The sequence below is a fragment of the Aquarana catesbeiana genome, linkage group LG01, assembly GCF_042186555.1.
Source record: "Aquarana catesbeiana isolate 2022-GZ linkage group LG01, ASM4218655v1, whole genome shotgun sequence".
NCBI lineage: Eukaryota > Metazoa > Chordata > Amphibia > Anura > Ranidae > Aquarana > Aquarana catesbeiana.
The window spans coordinates 510,071,584-510,089,706 of record NC_133324.1 but is presented as its reverse complement, the minus strand read 5'-3'; the positions used below and the strand labels follow the sequence as shown (position 1 = coordinate 510,089,706).

At 43.6% G+C, this 18,123-nt stretch overlaps 1 protein-coding gene across 11 annotated transcripts in view; it reads left to right on the top strand.

The window, feature by feature from the left end:
- The window catches only part of LOC141103845 (transducin-like enhancer protein 1), a 94,069-nt gene that overhangs the window by 42,004 nt on the left and 33,942 nt on the right, over positions 1-18,123 (top strand). For 7 of the 11 annotated variants that reach the window (XM_073593963.1, XM_073593924.1, XM_073593885.1 and 4 more), the window contains 3 exons: positions 11,226-11,288; positions 14,178-14,305; positions 14,977-15,040. In XM_073593963.1, coding sequence (XP_073450064.1) covers positions 11,226-11,288; positions 14,178-14,305; positions 14,977-15,040 — 255 coding nt within the window. The remainder of the gene's footprint in view (positions 1-11,225; positions 11,289-14,177; positions 14,306-14,976; positions 15,041-18,123) is intronic. The other 4 variants (XM_073593933.1, XM_073593941.1, XM_073593956.1 and 1 more) reach the window with 1 other exon arrangement.

Genomic DNA, 18,123 nt, shown 5'->3' with positions numbered 1-18,123 from the left:
GAAAGACGAGAAAAAAATTTTTTTTTTTTTCTTTTTTCAATTTTCAAAACTTTGTGACAAAAAGTGAGGTCTGCAAAATACTCACTATACCTCTCATCAAATAGCTTGGGGTGTCTACTTTCCAAAATGGGGTCATTTGGGGGGGTTTTTTGCCACCTGGGCATTCCATGGCCTCCGAAACTGTGATAGGCAGTGAAGAGGGAAATCAAAAATTTACGCCCTTAGAAAGCCTGAAGGCGGTGCTTGGTTTTCGGGGTCCCGTACGCGGCTAGGCTCCCAAAAAGTCTCACACATGTGGTATCCCCGTACTCAGGAGAAGCAACAGAATGTATTTTGGGGTGTAATTTCACATATTCCCATGGCATGTTTGAGCAATATATCATTTAGTGACAACTTTGCGCAAAAAAAAATAAAAAAAATAAATTGTCTCTTTCCCGCAACTTGTGTCACAATATAAAATATTCCATGGACTCGACATGCCTCTCAGCAAATAGCTTGGGGTGTCTACTTTCCAAAATGGGGTCATTTGGGGGGGTTTTGAACTGTCCTGGCATTTTATGCACAGCATCTAGAAGCTTATGTCACACATCACCCACTCTTCTAACCACTTGAAGACAAAGCCCTTTCTGACACTTTTTGATTACATAAAAAAATAATTTTTTTTTGCAAGAAAATTACTTTGAACCCCCAAACATTATATATTTTTTTTAAAGCAAATGCCCTACAGATTAAAATGGTGGGTGTTTCATTTTTTTTTCACACAGTATTTGCGCAGCAATTTTTCAAACGCATTTTTTGGGGAAAAAACACACTTTTTTAAATTTTAATGCACTAAAACACACTATATTGCCCAAATGTCTGATGAAATAAAAAAGATGATCTTAGGCCGAGTACATGGATACCAAACATGACATGCTTTAAAATTGCGCACAAACGTGCAGTGGCGACAAACTAAATACATTTTTAAAAGCCTTTAAAAGCCTTTACAGGTTACCACTTTAGATTTACAGAGGAGGTCTACTGCTAAAATTACTGCCCTCGATCTGACGTTCGCGGTGATACCTCACATGCATGGTGCAATTGCTGTTTACATTTGAAGCCAGACCGACGCTTGCGTTCGCCTTAGCGCGAGAGCAGGGGGGACAGGGGTGCTTTTTTTTTTTTTTTTATCTTATTTTTAAACTGTTCCTTTCATTTTTTTTTTTTTTTTTTTTTTAAATCATTTTTATTGTTATCTCAGGGAATGTAAATATCCCCTATCATAGCAATAGGTAGTGACAGGTACTCTTTTTTGCAAAAATTGGGGTCTATTAGACCCTAGATTTCTCCTCTGCCCTCAAAGCATCTGACCACACCAAGATCGGTGTGATAAAATGATTTCCCAATTTCCCAATGGCGCTGTTTACATCCGGCGAAATCTAAGTCATAAAATGCTCGTAGCTTCCGGTTTCTTAGGCCATAGAGATGTTTGGAGCCACTCTGTTCTCTGATCAGCTCTATGGTCAACTGGCTGAATCAACGGCTGCATTCTCAGGTTCCCTGTCGAGACAGGAGAGCCAGAGAAAAACACGGAAGACGTTGGGGGGGGGGGGGCATTCCCTCCCACTGCTTGTAAAAGCAGTCTAGAGGCTAATTAGCTGCTAGGATTGCTTTTACATGAAAGCCGATCGCTGGCTGAAAAGAATGATACCAAGATGATACCTAAACCTGCAGGCATCATTCTGGTATAACCACTCAAAGTCGTGAATGGCGTACCTGAAGACAAAAAAATGGTTAACAATAAAGCACAGTAAACAGTAAAGTATAAAAAATTGCATACCTGAAAAGCAAACATAATAAAACATAATAACAATAAAACATTGCAGAATAGAATACAGTAAAAAAGAGCAGAACAAGAGAGAGAGATTAGAGAGAGAGAGAACAATAAAACGACGACTATTTTTTTTTTTATTTCATATTTTTGTATGTGGTTTTTTTTTTTTTTTTTTTTTTACACTTTTTTTTGTAACTAACTTTTATAACTGTAACCGGTTCCAGGTTCGGGTCTCTCAAAATGCGATGGCATCTTGGGAGACCCTGTGAAAGTGTGCCTAGTCTGTGCAATGCTGTACCCTACGCTAATACTCAACTAGTGAATGGTAGCGTTCAAAACATTCACCAATGCAAAGACCAGGATTGTCAGGACAGGAGGGACAATAATAGCGGATGTCACGCCTATATCCGCGCTTGCTGCAGACGCATCATCTTTTTTGGGGGGGGTTCGCTGGGTAGGGGTACTCGGGAGGACATAAAGAAAATGCCTCTCATGCAGCCGACTGCATTTGGTTGGGGATGTGAATGGGGGAAGTACGGGCGCTGCAGAAGCAGTGGGTTCCCAATTAGGATTGGCGAATGCAGCAGGAAGGGCACTATGGGCACGACGGGCCTGTGTTTGTCTTTTTGGTGGCAGCGGGACACTACTTGTGCTTGCCACCTCACCAGCTTGAACTGCACTTATGGGACTCGCCACGTCACCAAGTGTTACTGCAGTGCTGGTTTGACTACGACCGGGGTGTACTAGGCCGCTGGTGCTTGCCAGTTCACCAAAACGCTACAAAAAAAACTGTTAGCGATCGCAGGGATCAGGCCTGACTCTGCGAACGCTGCAGTTATGCGTTTAGTGTTTTGTAAGTGTCAGTGATCGATCGATACTGCACTTGGGTGGGCTGGGCTGGGCCGGGCGGAGGGGCAAAACGCAGGTGCTAGCAGGTATCTGGGCTGATCCCGCTAACACTGCGTGTTTGGGAACCCTAAACTGCTGGGGACGCTAGTATAGATCTGATCGGATCAGATATTGATCCGTTCAGATACTATACCACTAAGGGAGGTGTACGCTGCGTGCGTGGGTGTTAGCGGTACTGGCGCTAACCTGACGCTGCCTGGGGCTGGTGCTTGCCAGTTCACCAAAACGCTACCAAGAAAACTGTTAGCGATCGCAGGGATCAGGACTGACTCTGCGAACGCTGCAGTTATGTGTTTAGTGTTTTGTAAGTGACAGTGATCGATCGATACTGCACTTGGGTGGGCTGGGCCGGGCAGAGGGGAAAAACGCAGGTGCTAGCGGGTATCTGGGCTGATCCCGCTAACACTGCGTTTTTGGGAACCCTAAACTGCTGGGGACACTAGTATAGATCTGATCGGATCAGATATTGATCCGTTCAGATACTATACCACTAAGGGAGGCGTATGCTGCGTGCGTGGGTGTTAGCGGTACTGGCGCTAATCTGACGCTGCCTGGGGCGACGCATATCACCGCCGGGCGATCAGGGGGCTAAACCTTTATTCGGTAATAAACGGCGGGTGCCCTGACACTATAAAAAATAAACGAACTAACCAGCGTCACCCGTAACGGTTATACGGTGATCAGTGGTGAAAGGGTTAACTAGGGGGCAATCAAGGGGTTAAAACATTTATTAGGTAGTATGTGGGGGTCCCTGTCGCTATAAAACGCTGACGGCGAACCTAAATATTTAGGTCCCTAACTAGCGTCACCAGCGACACTAATACAGCGATCAGAAAAATGATCACTTAGTGACACTGGTGACGGGGTGATCAAGGGGTTAAAACTTTATTAGGGGGGGTTAGGGGGGTATCCTAGACCTAAAGGGGGGTAATACTCACTGCCCTAACACTGTAACTGTCACAAACTGACACCATGCAGTAATCAGAAAAAAAAAAAAAAAATACTGCTTGCTGTCAGTTTGTGACGGGGGGGGGGGGGGGGGGGGGGGGGATTGGGGTGTAAAGTATGCCTGGCATGTTCTACTGTGTGTGTGTGTGTGTGTGTGTTGTGCACTCACATGTCTTCTCTCCTCGGCGCTGGAAACTGCCAAGCCGAGGAGGGATGACATCACATCCTCTGCCTGTGTGAAACTACACACAGGCAGGGGAGGATTCCGATTTGGCTGGGAGCGATCGCGAGGGGGGGGGCACGATCGGATGGTCTCCCCCTCGCCTCCCAACGCTCCCAGTCAAATGCCGACCGCCGCTGGCTCCGGGGGGGGTCCGATCGGACCCCTCGCCCGCGGGAGGCAGATCACGTACGGGTACGTGATTCTGCCTGCCCGTGCCATTCTGCCGCCGTATATGTGCGTTAGGCGGTCGGCAAGTGGTTAAGGGGGTAAATCTTTCCGGTTCTTAAGTGGTTAAAGTGGCAATTGGCACTCCCATTAGGTTTTGTGTTTAATATTTAGAAACTGGAGTTGAATGGCACTTTAACCACTTTAATACCGGGCACTTTCACTCCCTTCCTGCCGTGGCCAATTTTCAGCTGTTTCACTTTGAATGAAAATTGCACGGTCATGCAACACTGTACTCATATGACATTTTTATCGTTTTTTGTGACAGCTTTCTTTTGGTGGTATTTAACCACCTGACAACTGGGCACTTAAACCCCCCTCGTGACCAGACCAATTTTCAGCTTTCAGCGCTCTCACACTTTGAATGACAATTACTCAGTCATGCAATACTGTACCCAAATGAATTTTTTGTCCTTTTTTTCATACAAATAGAGCTTTCTTTTGGTGGTATTTGATCACCTCTGGGTTTTTTATTTTTTGCGCTATAAATGAAAAAAGACCGCAAATTTTGAAAAAAAACGCATTTTTCTTAGTTTCTGTGATAAAATTTTGCAAATTAGTAATTTTGCTTCATAAATTTTGGCCACAATTTATACTGCTACATATCTTTGGTAAAAATAACCCAAATTAGTGGATATTATTTGGTCTTTGTGAAAGTTATAGAGTCTACAAGTTATGGTGCAAATCATAAAAAATTGATCACATCTGATGTACTGACGGCCTATCTCATTTCTTGTGACCCGAACAAGTCAGGACAGGACAAATACCCCCCAAATGACCCCTTTTTTGAAAGTAGACATTCTAAGGTATTTAGTAAGATGCATGGTGAGGTTTTTGATGTTGTCATTTTTCCCACAATTCTTTGCAAAATGAAGATTTATTTATTTTTATTTTTTTCCCCCACAAAATTGTCATTATAATAGGTTATTTCTCTCACATGCCATGTATATACCACAAATGACGCCCCAAAATACATTCTGCTACTCCTCCTGAGTATTACGATACCACATGTGTGGGACTTTTTCGCAGCCTGGCCACATAGACAGGCCCAACATGCAGGGAGCACCATCAAGTGTTCTAGGAGCATAAATTACACATCTAACTTGTTGACTACCTATTACACTTTTGAAGGCCCTGGAGAACCAGGACAATGACACGTGACACTGACGTGGCACTGATGACAAATGGCACTGATACGTGGCACTGATGTGGCACTGATGACAGATGGCACTGATACGTGGCACTGACACTGATGTGGCACTGATGACAGATGGCACTAATACATGGCACTGATGACAGGTGGCACTAATGACAGATGGCACTAATATGTGGCACTGATGACAGATGGCACTAATACGTGGCACTGACAGATGGCACTAATACGTGGCACTGACAGATGGCACTAATACATGGCACTGATGACACGTGACACTGATGACAGATGGCACTAATATGTGGCACTGATGACATGTGGCGCTGATGACAAATGGCACACTATGTGGCACTGATGACACGTGGCACTGATGAAAGATGGCACTAATACATGGCACTGATGACAGATGGCACTAATACGTGGCCCTGATGACAGATGGCACTAATACGTGGCACTGATGACAGATGGCACTGATACGTGGCACTGATGACACTGATGACAGGTGGCACTGATACGTGGCACTGATGACAGGTGGCACTGATGACAGGTGGCACTAATGACAGGTGGCACTAATGACAGGTGGCACTAATGACAGGTGGCACTAATGACAGGTGGCACTGATGACAGATGGCACTTATACGTGGCAGTGGGGACAGATGGCACTGGGGGCAGATGGCAGGGCAGATGGCGGGGCAGATGGCAGGGACAGATGGCAGGGCAGATGGCGGGACAGATGGCAGGGCAGATGGCGGGACAGATGGCGGGGCAGATGGCGGGACAGATGGCGGGGCAGATGGCGGGACAGATGGCGGGACAGATGGCGGGGCAGATGGCGGGGCAGATGGCGGGACAGATGGCGGGACAGATGGCGGGGCAGATGGCAGGGGCAGATGGCAGGGGCAGATGGCAGGGCAGATCACATGGCAGGGGCAGATAGCAGGGCAGATAGCAGGGCAGATCACATGGCAGGGGCAGATAGCAGGGCAGATGGCAGATCACATGGCAGGGGCAGATGGCAGGGCAGATGGCAGATCACATGGCAGGGGCAGATGGCAGGGCAGATCACATGGCAGGGGCAGATAGCAGGGCAGATGGCAGATCACATGGCAGGGGCAGATGGCAGGGCAGATGGCAGATCACATGGCAGGGGCAGATAGCGGGGCAGATAGCAGGGCAGATCACATGGCAGGGGCAGATAGCAGGGCAGATCACATGGCAGGGGCAGATGACAGGGACCGTTAACAGCGGGACACTTTTTTTTTTCTCTTTTACACTCACCGCCGCAGCGGTTCCGCTCTCCCTCCTCACACGCTGTCTCTGTGTGAGGAGGGAGAGCCGGCGATGAGAGATGATCTCATATGTTTACATATGAGATCATCTCTCGTTGGCACCGCCGATCGCACTGTAAACGGCCGCTGTCATTGGCCGTTTACGGCGATCTGTGACTGGCTGTGTCCGAGGGACACGGCCAGCACAAAACTTCCGCGATGCGCGCTCGCGGGAGCGCGCAATGCGGAAGTAAACAGGAGGACGTCCAGGGACGCCCTCCCGGCAATTGAAGTCCGCGCTGTAGCCGTCTTTCGGCTATAGCGCGGACGCCTAGTGGTTAATCACCACTGTTGTTTATTTTTTTTGTGCTAAACAAATGGAAAAAGTTTTTCTTGGTTCTGTTACAAAATTTTGTAAATTTTTTTTTCCACTGATGTGCGCTCACGGGCACTGATATGCAGCACTTATGGTTGGTCACTGGCGGCCTTCACTGGTGGGCATTGCGATGGTACTGCACTGATTATCGGCGCAAATCCCCGTCAGGAGAGCCGCTTATCGACTCTCCTGTTCTGCGCTGTGAGCATGATAGAGGAATGACGATAATCGGCACTTCCTATTTACATCGATCAGCTGTGATTGGACACAGCTGATCACATGTAAAGAGCCTACATCGTAGGCTCTTTATTGTGATTGGAGGTGTGGTGTGTCCGAGCGACACACCGCACCACTGATCGCCACACTGCGTGCCCAGCGCAGCATGTTGTGAAGGACGTCATGAAGCCCACTCACATTGAAATCCCTGCTCGGCCTTTAGCAAAATGATGGTGTTAAAAGTTTCAACAAACCTTATAAAAAGCTCTGCAAATGCTTTGTCAAAGCTTCCTGTTCACATTGCTTGTATGCAAGCTGAACCCATGTGAAAGGGACCTAAATGTTTGTCAGAATGGGCTAAACAGAGCCTGCAACACATGATGCTGGATAATTTTATGCATACAGCACCCTTTTTTAAAATTGACCTTTTTTTTTCTTTTACACTTGGATCTAGTGAGAACCTAAAGAAGTGCAAATTAATACAGTATTTATAGTGGTGTGTGGAGTCAAAAATGCTTACAGAAATGTTTCTAGTGAACATTTTAGTAGAACTTGGCATAAGGGGATGTCAGATCATAGGGAACTTGCAATATGAAAATAGAAAACTTGCTCAATGTCAAATGTTCATGGCTCAATAACAAAAATCTGCCTACACCCGTATTTTTTTTCTAACCCTCAGTGTGGCATGAGGGCCTGTATGACTCATTGAGATGTATGTACTTTGCATTATGTGGAGGGATTTTCTATGCTCCAACTTCAAGAATTAGTAGCTTTTGGCATATTCTATACTGCACATGTGGCAAGATAGATATTTCCTGGGGCCTTATGGTGCCTTCTGTTACACAGTTCTTGGTTTTACAGCCTGAAATTCTTATGTGCCCATGGAAATTGTGTTTGTGTGTTTGGAAACTTTAGTGAATATATCACCTGGATAATGTTGTAAAACAGGGGCAATGATTTTAGTAAACCCTGAATATGAGTGATATTTGTAATTCAGACTGTGATGTTTGCCAAGAAACTAATGAGAAAATACAATAAAATGTTATTGTGATTACTTCTTTTACAAGTGTTCAAACTGTGACTATGGTGTACTGACTGCTTGGCATTAACTGCAGTGTGCTGTGAAATTGCCCATGTGTACAAGTCCCAGATGCGTACGATGTCTGAGTAAGTGTTGAACACAGCAGATAACCCTGGGGTATCATGATCAGAAGAAAGCTTCATGAGCACATTCCCAATTCTTCTTTGGCATTATAATATGTCATGGTTTTTAGAGACGGGTTTTTTTTTTTTTTTAGTGCTTTTTAGAAACAGATCGTTTAATGGTTGTCAATACCTAATGAAAGGCCTATTTTTAGCATGAGCTTTCACATGCCTGAACTTAATCCTATAGCGTTTAAATGGTCAGTTTCCTTGAAAAAAATGGTCTGGGATAAGTGCTAATTTGTTTTTAACTCCCACTTGATACCTTATCTGTTGAGGTGTCTGGAAATGAGAGAGTTCCCTCCCAGCTCTTCCCACCTCCCATAAGTGTCGGCCTTCCCTGGTGGGTTGTATATGTTGTATTTATGTATGAGAATCATTATAATTACTGTAGCAGCAGTAGTGAATCATTCATTGCCAGGAACTTGGAATGAAAGCCGTATCTGGTGGAATCTCCAAGACTTAAAGGAGCAGTATAGCCAAAGCTAGTTTGGCTGTACTTCTATGGATCACAGGAGTGCAATTCGTTTTGCGCTCCTTTGACCCGTTTTCAGCAGAGAGTGGGCTGAAGTCTGCTCTCTGCTGACGCCATGGATGTCAGTCCAGGCACCGCGTCATCCCGACCACAGAGTCTGGATCTACCAGGTGCCTGGACTGACACCCATCTCAGCCTCTCAGCGAGCTGCTGAGATGGCCGCTCCGCCCCTTCCACAGCTCAGCGCTCCAATGAGGGAGGAGGGAGAAGAACAGAGTAGTGACTGGGACAGATACAGCATCAGACTGATGCTGCATCCACTTAGACAAGTATAAAACGGCAAAAAAAAAAAAAAAATTCCTTCTTCTCTTTTAACTTTGTTTTGAATTGATGCTTTTGGCTGCTGATGCATGGAGGTTGTCATCCAGTAGAAATTGCACTAAGAGTTACATCACCTGCTGCATCCTTGCTTTCTAAAAGACTGATGTAGGGTCTGCTAATATAGTTGGTCACATAGTCACCAGAGAAGCCTAGATACGGCTTCTGCTGTAGTTGAAGACCTCTCGGGGCATAGATTGTAGCATGGCATTGTCTACATTGAAACTAAAATGCATTTCCTAAATTGTTGACACACTTTTTCAGACCCAGTTAATCTCTATAGAACTAGCTGTTTAGCTGTAAGGCCTCTTTCACATGGATGACCAGATGGAAGCGGAAGTGCATCCATTTACATTCAGGTCCATTCAAGCTTGTTGAGCTGAATGCAATAAATATGCATCTAGGTCCAATATTGTGGAACCGACTGGATAGGAGCAGATGTAGAGATGTTTGCATCCAGCAATCCATACAGATTACATGGGTCATTTTTTTTTCTAAATGGGATAGACACAGGTGCCACATATGTGCAATGTTTCCATTTTGATTGGAGTCAGCAGGGCCTTTGCTGCACTGAAATCCTAAGTGGTTTGTAAGCCCTGCCCAGTTCTGTAGTCCCAAAGGGAGAATGTGTCCTTCTCATCCTCATAACATTAGTCAGAAGTGTTTTATAGAAGAATACTATCGGTAACTGTGAAAAAGGAGGGAGTGTTGGTTTGTATGCGTGACTGCAGGAATGTGTATATCCTGCTCCAACATACTTGGTATTTTCAGTAGCCATGCTAGCATTGAGGGTTTTCCAGCACATAGGGCTCACTAGCCACTTTTCAGTGTATGCATTAAGCTATTAGTGGGCAGTCTGCAGTGTATGTACATTAACCCTCAGTGATCACCGCCCACAGAATAAAAGCCTATCTCCAGCTTGTATGGCCCCATATCATATGCCCTGTCTTACCTGCCGCACTGCTCTCCTGCACATACTGCTTGCAGAGACACCTGTTCAGCATTGTCCTTCATATGCCCACCCCTGCCTGTTCTGGAACACACACTCTTTAAGCCACTTCATAGCTCCCCACTTACCCAAGCATTACTGTTGTCTGCACTGTTACATGGAAAGCACTGTCACTGCCCTAGATTGTTGGTTGCAGTTAAGTCTGGAACTGGTTGATTAACAACCAGGGCATATATTCACTGGGATACAGCATTCAATACAAAGATGTATTCCTCAGAATAGATGGGTTGCCAGGAAACCTAGGAAGCACTGTAATAGAAAAGGGACGAGCAGATTTTGTGCTGCAGAAAATCCTCTTGGATCTGAGCTATTTATGCCTAGGAAAGGTCTTGATTGTAGATTCTAGCACCATTCTCTAAAGGGCAAGGTTATGACCCATCCAGCCTTTCCCATGCTACATATTGGCCACCTATCAGCCTCTGTTTTTTAAATGCATCTTGATTGCTCCTTCTGCTTTAACTTTTAGTGAAATCATCTAGTAATCCTAATGGAAATCTATACTGGTAAATATAGAGCTTCCATTATTGGCCTATTTCTGCACACATTGGTAACCTAGCTGCCTCCTGGTTTTAATCATTTCTGATTTCCTGCAGGCTTTCATGCAGGCTGTGATTCATTTTGGTGCAGGTGAGTGCAGTAACTCATTGCAACTAGTCAATACATCTTGTACTGGACAGACTTCAACAGAGGGAGTTTAACAGGTTGTCAACGGTTACTGCACTTAATAGGCTCAGAACTTTACACGTGCACTTTTTTTAATCACATGTATTTTTTTTTTTTTTGTGTTTTAAAACGACACAAAAGATCGCAATGGTTGAGGATTGGTTTTTAGGGGTGTCTAAACTTTTTGGCAAGCATGCTGTTGGTTACGAGGACACCGCCTAATTGCAGACTGGATGTGGCCTGCAGACTATAGTTTAGAATACCCCTGTTTTAGCACATGAAATGAATATTTATATAGTGAAAGCATTTTTTGATTAACCAGGGTTTTTAAATAATGACTTAATTTTTTATCTTTACCTGGAACAGCTCCTTTATCTGGTCTCCACAGTAGACAACTCAAGGAGACACATTGTTAACGACAGCCAGAAGGTAATTTTAGGATTGTAAGTCTGTGAAATAATCTGTAAATTGACTTTTGTCTACAGAATGCCCCAAACATTTAATATAACATGTATGTGGTAAGTTAGCTGATTTATACAACTAAAGGCTCTTGTATGACATTCTGCATAAATCCCAAATCCAGTAACTATGTGATACACAAGCCTTGTTAAGTTTAAAAAAAAAAAAAACAAATAAATGTCCTTTACCTTCTTTGATTGAGACAAATCTTCTATGTTTGGGTAGATTTAGATGTGCGTCCAAATCTCCTTTTAGTCTGGAGCACAATCCAGGTTTGGATCTTGCTTTAACCCCATGATTGCTGACAAATGCACCACAATGGCGTGTATTGCGGGGCATTTGCGGCGCCTCCCCATTTTCTAGAGTGTGTAATCTCGCTACATGCCAGGTAAAGTTTGCCATGGGCTTGAAGCGAAGCATCGCGACCACAGAATGTAAACACTGCCTATTGCATCGGGGGGGGGTTGACGGGTGGCAACAATGCATGTCTAAATGAAGCCTTTGTGTTTTCACATGCTTACCCTCACAGACACTGCAGCTGAGTGGGGCGTTCAGCAACAGTATACACCTGCAACATTTTTTCACCCTACTGTAGCAAACGCAGCCTACATGAGAATAGCAACGCTGCTGTGATGTCAGGAGCTTGTGACGATATCTGCTCACCTGTTCACCTCAGCCAATCAGAGGAAACCTTTTATTCATGATTACTAATACAAGACTTCTTCAGAATGGCTGGACTCATTTTGTTCTGACAGCAGATGGGAAGTCATACTGTTGTGGGACACAGTGCTGAATACTCCGTAGTTAATGCTGCTACATTCTACCATGCTTGGCTTACAGTTGCTGAATTGCTTAGTAATGAAAATGGGCAGAGAGACTATTTTTTTAAAGTGACAGGAAACCTGGAATTCTGCTTTAAGTGAAATCCTCCAAATTGTGTATATACTGTAGGAGGTCTGCAAGTGGTTAAAGTAAAAATGAAAAGTGAAATTCTGACTCAAATGTATAGCAGCATGGAAGGTTTACTTTAGTCCCTTTTTTTAAAATCATCTGTTGCACTGAAGCACACCTGTTTACATATATTCAGCTTTATAGACTGTACTTGTGGAGCAGTTTCAAACTGCCCTATGTTTGTACTGGAGAATCACTTAGGCCTTTTACTTATGTGGCCATACTGGTGGGGTTATAGTCTCTGCATAAGAGTTTTGGGAATTAAGTACACATGCATAATTTATATGGCTGCAGAAATCATCATCTGTTCCAGCGTGTCCGTTTTTTTTGTTTTTTGTTTTTTTGTCATTAATTTGAATATTTTAGCTCTACAGATGCTTTAAAGGATAACTATAGTCTCATTAATGTGGTGTGGGGTGTTTTTTTTTTTTGTAAGTATAATTGTGAAAGAGATCAGCTTGATTAAAATCCTATTTCTATTTTTGATTTTAAAGCTTTCTTTCTGTACACTTGTGTGAAGGCCATGTTTTGCCTGCATGGGACACACAGGTGTTCCCTGTGTCTGCGTGCAAGCAATCCCATTCATGTCATTTGGGATGCAGCAGCTGCATGATCTCAGCAGCTGTGCTCCTAATCTGACATTTTGTGTATGCTTGTCCCTGAACACACACTGGTAGGTTCACCTTTTGAACCATGGTATTCAGGGTGTAACTTGGTGCAAATGACTCCGATGGCTGCTCAGGAAATACCTGTAATGTCTGTATTTGCATTTCTCTGTAATTCCCACTCCCAAAGCTATAAATCTGCAGTGTGGTTTATACCCCTGAATGTTCCAGAAAGGATAACGAGGCCTCTTGTTGCACCATTCTGTAGTTTGCAAAACAGCAGAAATGTATTTTTATATTCTGAGTTAGGCCCCTTTCACACGGTCCATTTACACCCGCCAACATCGAATCCTATCCACTAAAAAAAAAATGGATAGAGGATCCATTCCCCATCCATCTGGCGGACCGTTTACATCCGACTGCTCATAGAGATGAGTGGGCTGTTTCCGTGTCCGCTCTGCAAAAGTGGAGCGGACATGGACCTATCATCCACTCTCTCAGCCGGGATCAGCAGACAGATCTCCCCCACTGAGCAGGCGCATCCGCTGGTAGAGTCCGACTGTGTGCAAGAGCCCTTAGGCCCCTTCCGCACATGGCGGGCTCCGTTGGAGTCTGTCTGCTCAGTGGGGAGTCTGTTCACTGATCCCCGCTGAGCAGGCGGATGACTGGTCCATGTCCGCTCCATTTATGCCGAGTGGACATGGACACAGCCCGCTCTCCTCTATGGGTGGTCAGATGTAATTGGACTGCCTGTCCACCAGGTGGATGGGGACTGGATCCCCATCCGTCAGTTTTAGCAGATAGGATCGGATGTTGGCGGGTGTCAAGGAACGTGTCTCTCCATAGAGGAGACTGGAGGGTCCAACTGAAAAACTTGCAGGAGGACTTAATTGATCCACTAGTGTAAAAGGGGCCATGTACTCTCATTCTTTCGGCTGTCTTGACCTTTCAAAGTAGGTATGTCCATTTACAGATCCAAAACATTAACATAAAGTGCTGTGCAGAGAAGACTTTCTTTTTGCGCTAAAGGGTACTGCTCCAACCTTTTTAGCAGTGATGGAGCCAACCTTCAAAAGCTATAACGACATTTCTAGTTATTCAATATGATGCATCCTTCCAGACCATCCAGATGTGTCATTAGTATAGCATGGTGAAACTAAATAGTAGATTTGTGTAACCAGACCCCTTTTATCTTGACTGATAGTGCAAGCTTTATTTGATGTCCGCACTGGTTACAAGGTTCTTTTTATGATAGAAAATGTGCTTGCATTGATGATGAATTCTGATGCATGGCTTTTCACAGACACACTTGCAGGCAGCCGTGGCAGCTGGAACAGCATCTGGCCCTCCGCAGAGCCTTAAACTAACATATCCAGAGACTTTGGATCGTATTAAGGAAGAATTTCAGTTTCTGCAGAGTCAGTATCACAGGTATGACTTTTTCATTTTCCTTTTAAATATGTTTGTTTTGAAAAGGCATTTTAAAGCGACTTGGGTTCTGTTTGAAGAATTCTCTTACTCTGCAAACTTAGTAGCACAATTAGGAGAGTTTGTGTTTTTTTTATATTTTTTTTTTTTTTTTTTTTTGGACAGAGCAGGGAAGGTTAGATTTTGTTGTGGTATTTTCTGCAGACTGTGACGCTAGAATAGGAAATGGTTGTCACTAGGACAGGAAGCTGCTGACAACCAAATAAACCTCAGTACATCTATACATTCCCCAGTTTATACTAAAACATGGGGTGTGTTGCAGTTGGAGCGATTTCCCCTAACCTCCTGCCCTTCTGACACCCTGCCTCAGGAACAATGGGGGGTGGGGATATCCCAAATAAGGGCACAGCTCAGAATACATATCTACACAAGTTTCAATTTTTTTTTTTTTTTTTTTTAGGGCAGCCTTCAGTTTTGTCTACAGCCTGGCGAGTAGAAATCTTTTGTAGGGCTTCCCTTATCTGCCCACCCCATACACTTGAGTGAAGTCAAAGCAAACACAAAATAAGTTGCTACTGTTTTTTAATACATCACTTGCTGCTTTCAAATGTTTTAACTTAAGCCAAGTATATTTTGCCACATAGCCTTGATGAATGTGTGTTTTTTATATGCAGTTTAAAATTGGAGTGTGAAAAACTTGCAACAGAGAAAACTGAGATTCAGCGACATTATGTCATGGTGAGTTGACCTAAAATGCAAATAAAGTGGAGAGAGACTAATGGTTATGTTTGATTCAATTAATGCATGCCTGGATCCTACTATTTTGAACCTGGGTGACATGAGCAGAGGAAGTGTGCCAAACCAACCACTTTCCACTATTTTAGAGCATGTTGGTAAATGAAGTGTGTAATTGGCTGCTGTTTGCAACACTTCAACTTTGTTTTCTTATTTTGATAATCACGATGCATTCACTGCAATGTTGATGACATGTGACCGTAGTCATTTGAATTGTAAGCCATATGGTAGTGTAGAACTTGAAGCAAGCACTTTGATTGGGTAAGCATTGGTCCAGTTCATACCTGTTATTATAAATGGGTTGGAGTTAATGTCCAGGAGATGAATCTATTATATTGGAGTTGATGCATTTTGGTGGTTTTTCCTTTTTAAAGGATAAGCTCATCTTTTCATAGAAATTAATAAAGGCACTTTTTTTTTTTTTTTTTTTTTTTTTTTGGTAGGTAAAAAAAAAATTACATTTATTTTCTAGGGAGCCTGCCAAGCATTGCACGTGCGATCAGCAGATCATGGTTGCAATGTAGGGCTCCTGCAAATTCCCAAGATAGCTGCCTACCTGTGCCTTGTACAGGCAGGCAATTACTTGAGAACAGGAAGAATGAATGAATTATGAAGGCACTTACCAGTGCCATCGCAGTTCATTGAGAACTACAAGCCATCAGCTGCAATGGCTGACAGTAGTTGTAGTTTATTCATTCACAGGAAACATGCTTGTCAAAAAGTGATAGCGAGTGGGAGAAGAAGATCCCCCATCCGCTGTTTCAAAGCAGGGGAGATCAGCAGAATTGGTGGCAGGAGCTGGAACGAGTTTCAAGTTCCACCCTAAATATGGTTGGACATGTAACATGTTTCAACGTGAACTTATCCTTTAACGTGTTAATTAGAAGACTGAAAATACATTTTAGGCCCTTTTCACACTATCGGTCCAATCAGGCAACCTGTCTGTTTTTCGGGCGAGCCCGATCGGATCCTACATTGTGAAGCTTGCATCCGATCTGCTAAAAACAGAAGGATGGGGATCTGTAACGCTTTGGGATCAGAATGCAGTTGGGGTGTAAACGCAGGCAGTCTGTTTACATCCCACGGGCTATGTCTGTCTGCTCTGCATAAGCAGAGACAGACCAGTCATCTGCCTGTTAAGTGAGGATAAGTGGACTCCTGGCAGAGTTCACCCCATCTTCTCACCATCTATATTGTAACATTTTTAAAGGCTTCCTGAAATTCTTTTTCTAAATACACAGATGAATATACAGTGGGGAAAATAATTATTTAATACCCTGCAGATTTTGTAAATTTGCCCACTTACAAAGAAATGAAGGGTCTGTAATTTTTATCATATTTTAAATGATAGAAACATAATATCAACCAAAAATCCATAAACACATGCTAATAAATTGTTATAAATTTAAGTTGCAGTTTAGTGAGTAAAATAAGTATTTATTTGATCCCCAAGCAAAACGTGACTTGGTACTTGGTGGAGAAACCCTTGTTGGCAAGCACAGAGGTAAGACATTTTTTGTAGTTGGTTACCAGGTTTGCGCACACCTCAGGAGGGATTTTGGTCCACTTTTTTCTTTACAGATGCTCTCTAAATCCTTAAGGTTTCTTGACTGTCGCTTGGCAACTCGAATTTTCTATAGGATTAAAGCGGGGTTCCACCCAAATTTTGAACAATATCTGTATGTATTCTCTTCCTTGCCTAGATGCTGACATGCCATTTAAAAAAATTTAAATCGCCGTAATTACCTTTTTATTTTTCTATTCTTCTTTGCACTTCCTGGTTCTCCTCCCGTGGGAGTAGGCGTGTTTCTAGCCTCTCCCAGACTCTGCACAGTCTCCTGGGAGCTAGTCTCAGGCTTCCCAGGATGCCACTGAGCATGTGCGGGAACAAGCGGTGAATGCTGGGAGTACAGCATTCACCGCATCCAGGAAATAAATGCTTGTGGGCTTCAAATGCCCACAATGAAGATGGAAACCGCCTGCAGTGAATAATATAAGTTATTCTTTCCGATGAAATTTGACACAGGCGGACAGATTACACACAATATGTGAGTATGTAATGCTGAGAAGAAAAGTTTGTGAATGAACTCAAAAAAAAAAAAAAAAAAAAAAAAAATGATAGGTAGACCCCCGCTTTAAAGTGTTACTAAACCCAGAACCTGCATTCACTACATCTGGTCTCCCACAGTACACAAAACATGGAAATGCAATTATTTTAGTAACTATAAATGGATAAATACCCTTTCTCATCAGCAGTATATAGCAGCATTGTGACTTCTATCAGTTCCTCTGTCTGGGCAGTGCTGATTGGCCCTGTGCTGATCACATGCACCCTCCCAAGAAAAAAAAGAAAAACTCTAACAATACACACCAAACTGAGCATGTGCAGCCTGCCCACTGGCTCTGTAAATATCAGGTTATTTTTTTTGGGACAGTTGAAGAGGAGGATCAGGGAGACTGTATCAAATGGCCTTTATACACAATGCAAAGGATTAACCCCTTAGGTTTCACAGCGAGTATAACAAGCATGCTTTACTGCATATACAGACTGATTTTACTATTGTGGGTTTAGTAACACTTTAAGGTCTGGAGACTGGCTAGGCTAGTCCATGACCTTCATGTGCTTCTTCTTGAGCCACTCCTTTGGTATGTTTTGGTTCATTCTCATGCTGGAAGACCCATCCATGACCCATCATCAGTGTTCTGGCTGAGGGAAGAAGGTTCTCATCCAAGATTTTACAATGCATGGCCGCATCCATTGGTACCTCAAAGCAGCATAGTCGGCCTGTGCCTTTATCAGGGAATTGGCCCCAAACACAATGTTTCTACCTCCGGGCTTAAATGTAGGGATGGTGTTCTTGGGGTCATAGTCAGCATTTTTCTTCCTCCAAACGCGGAAAGTCGAGTTAATGCCAAAGAGCTCAATTTTAGTCTCATCTGACTACAGCACTTTCTCCCAATCCTTCTCTGAATCATTTAGATGCTTATTGGCAAACTTCAGACAGGCTTGTACATGTGCCTTTTTT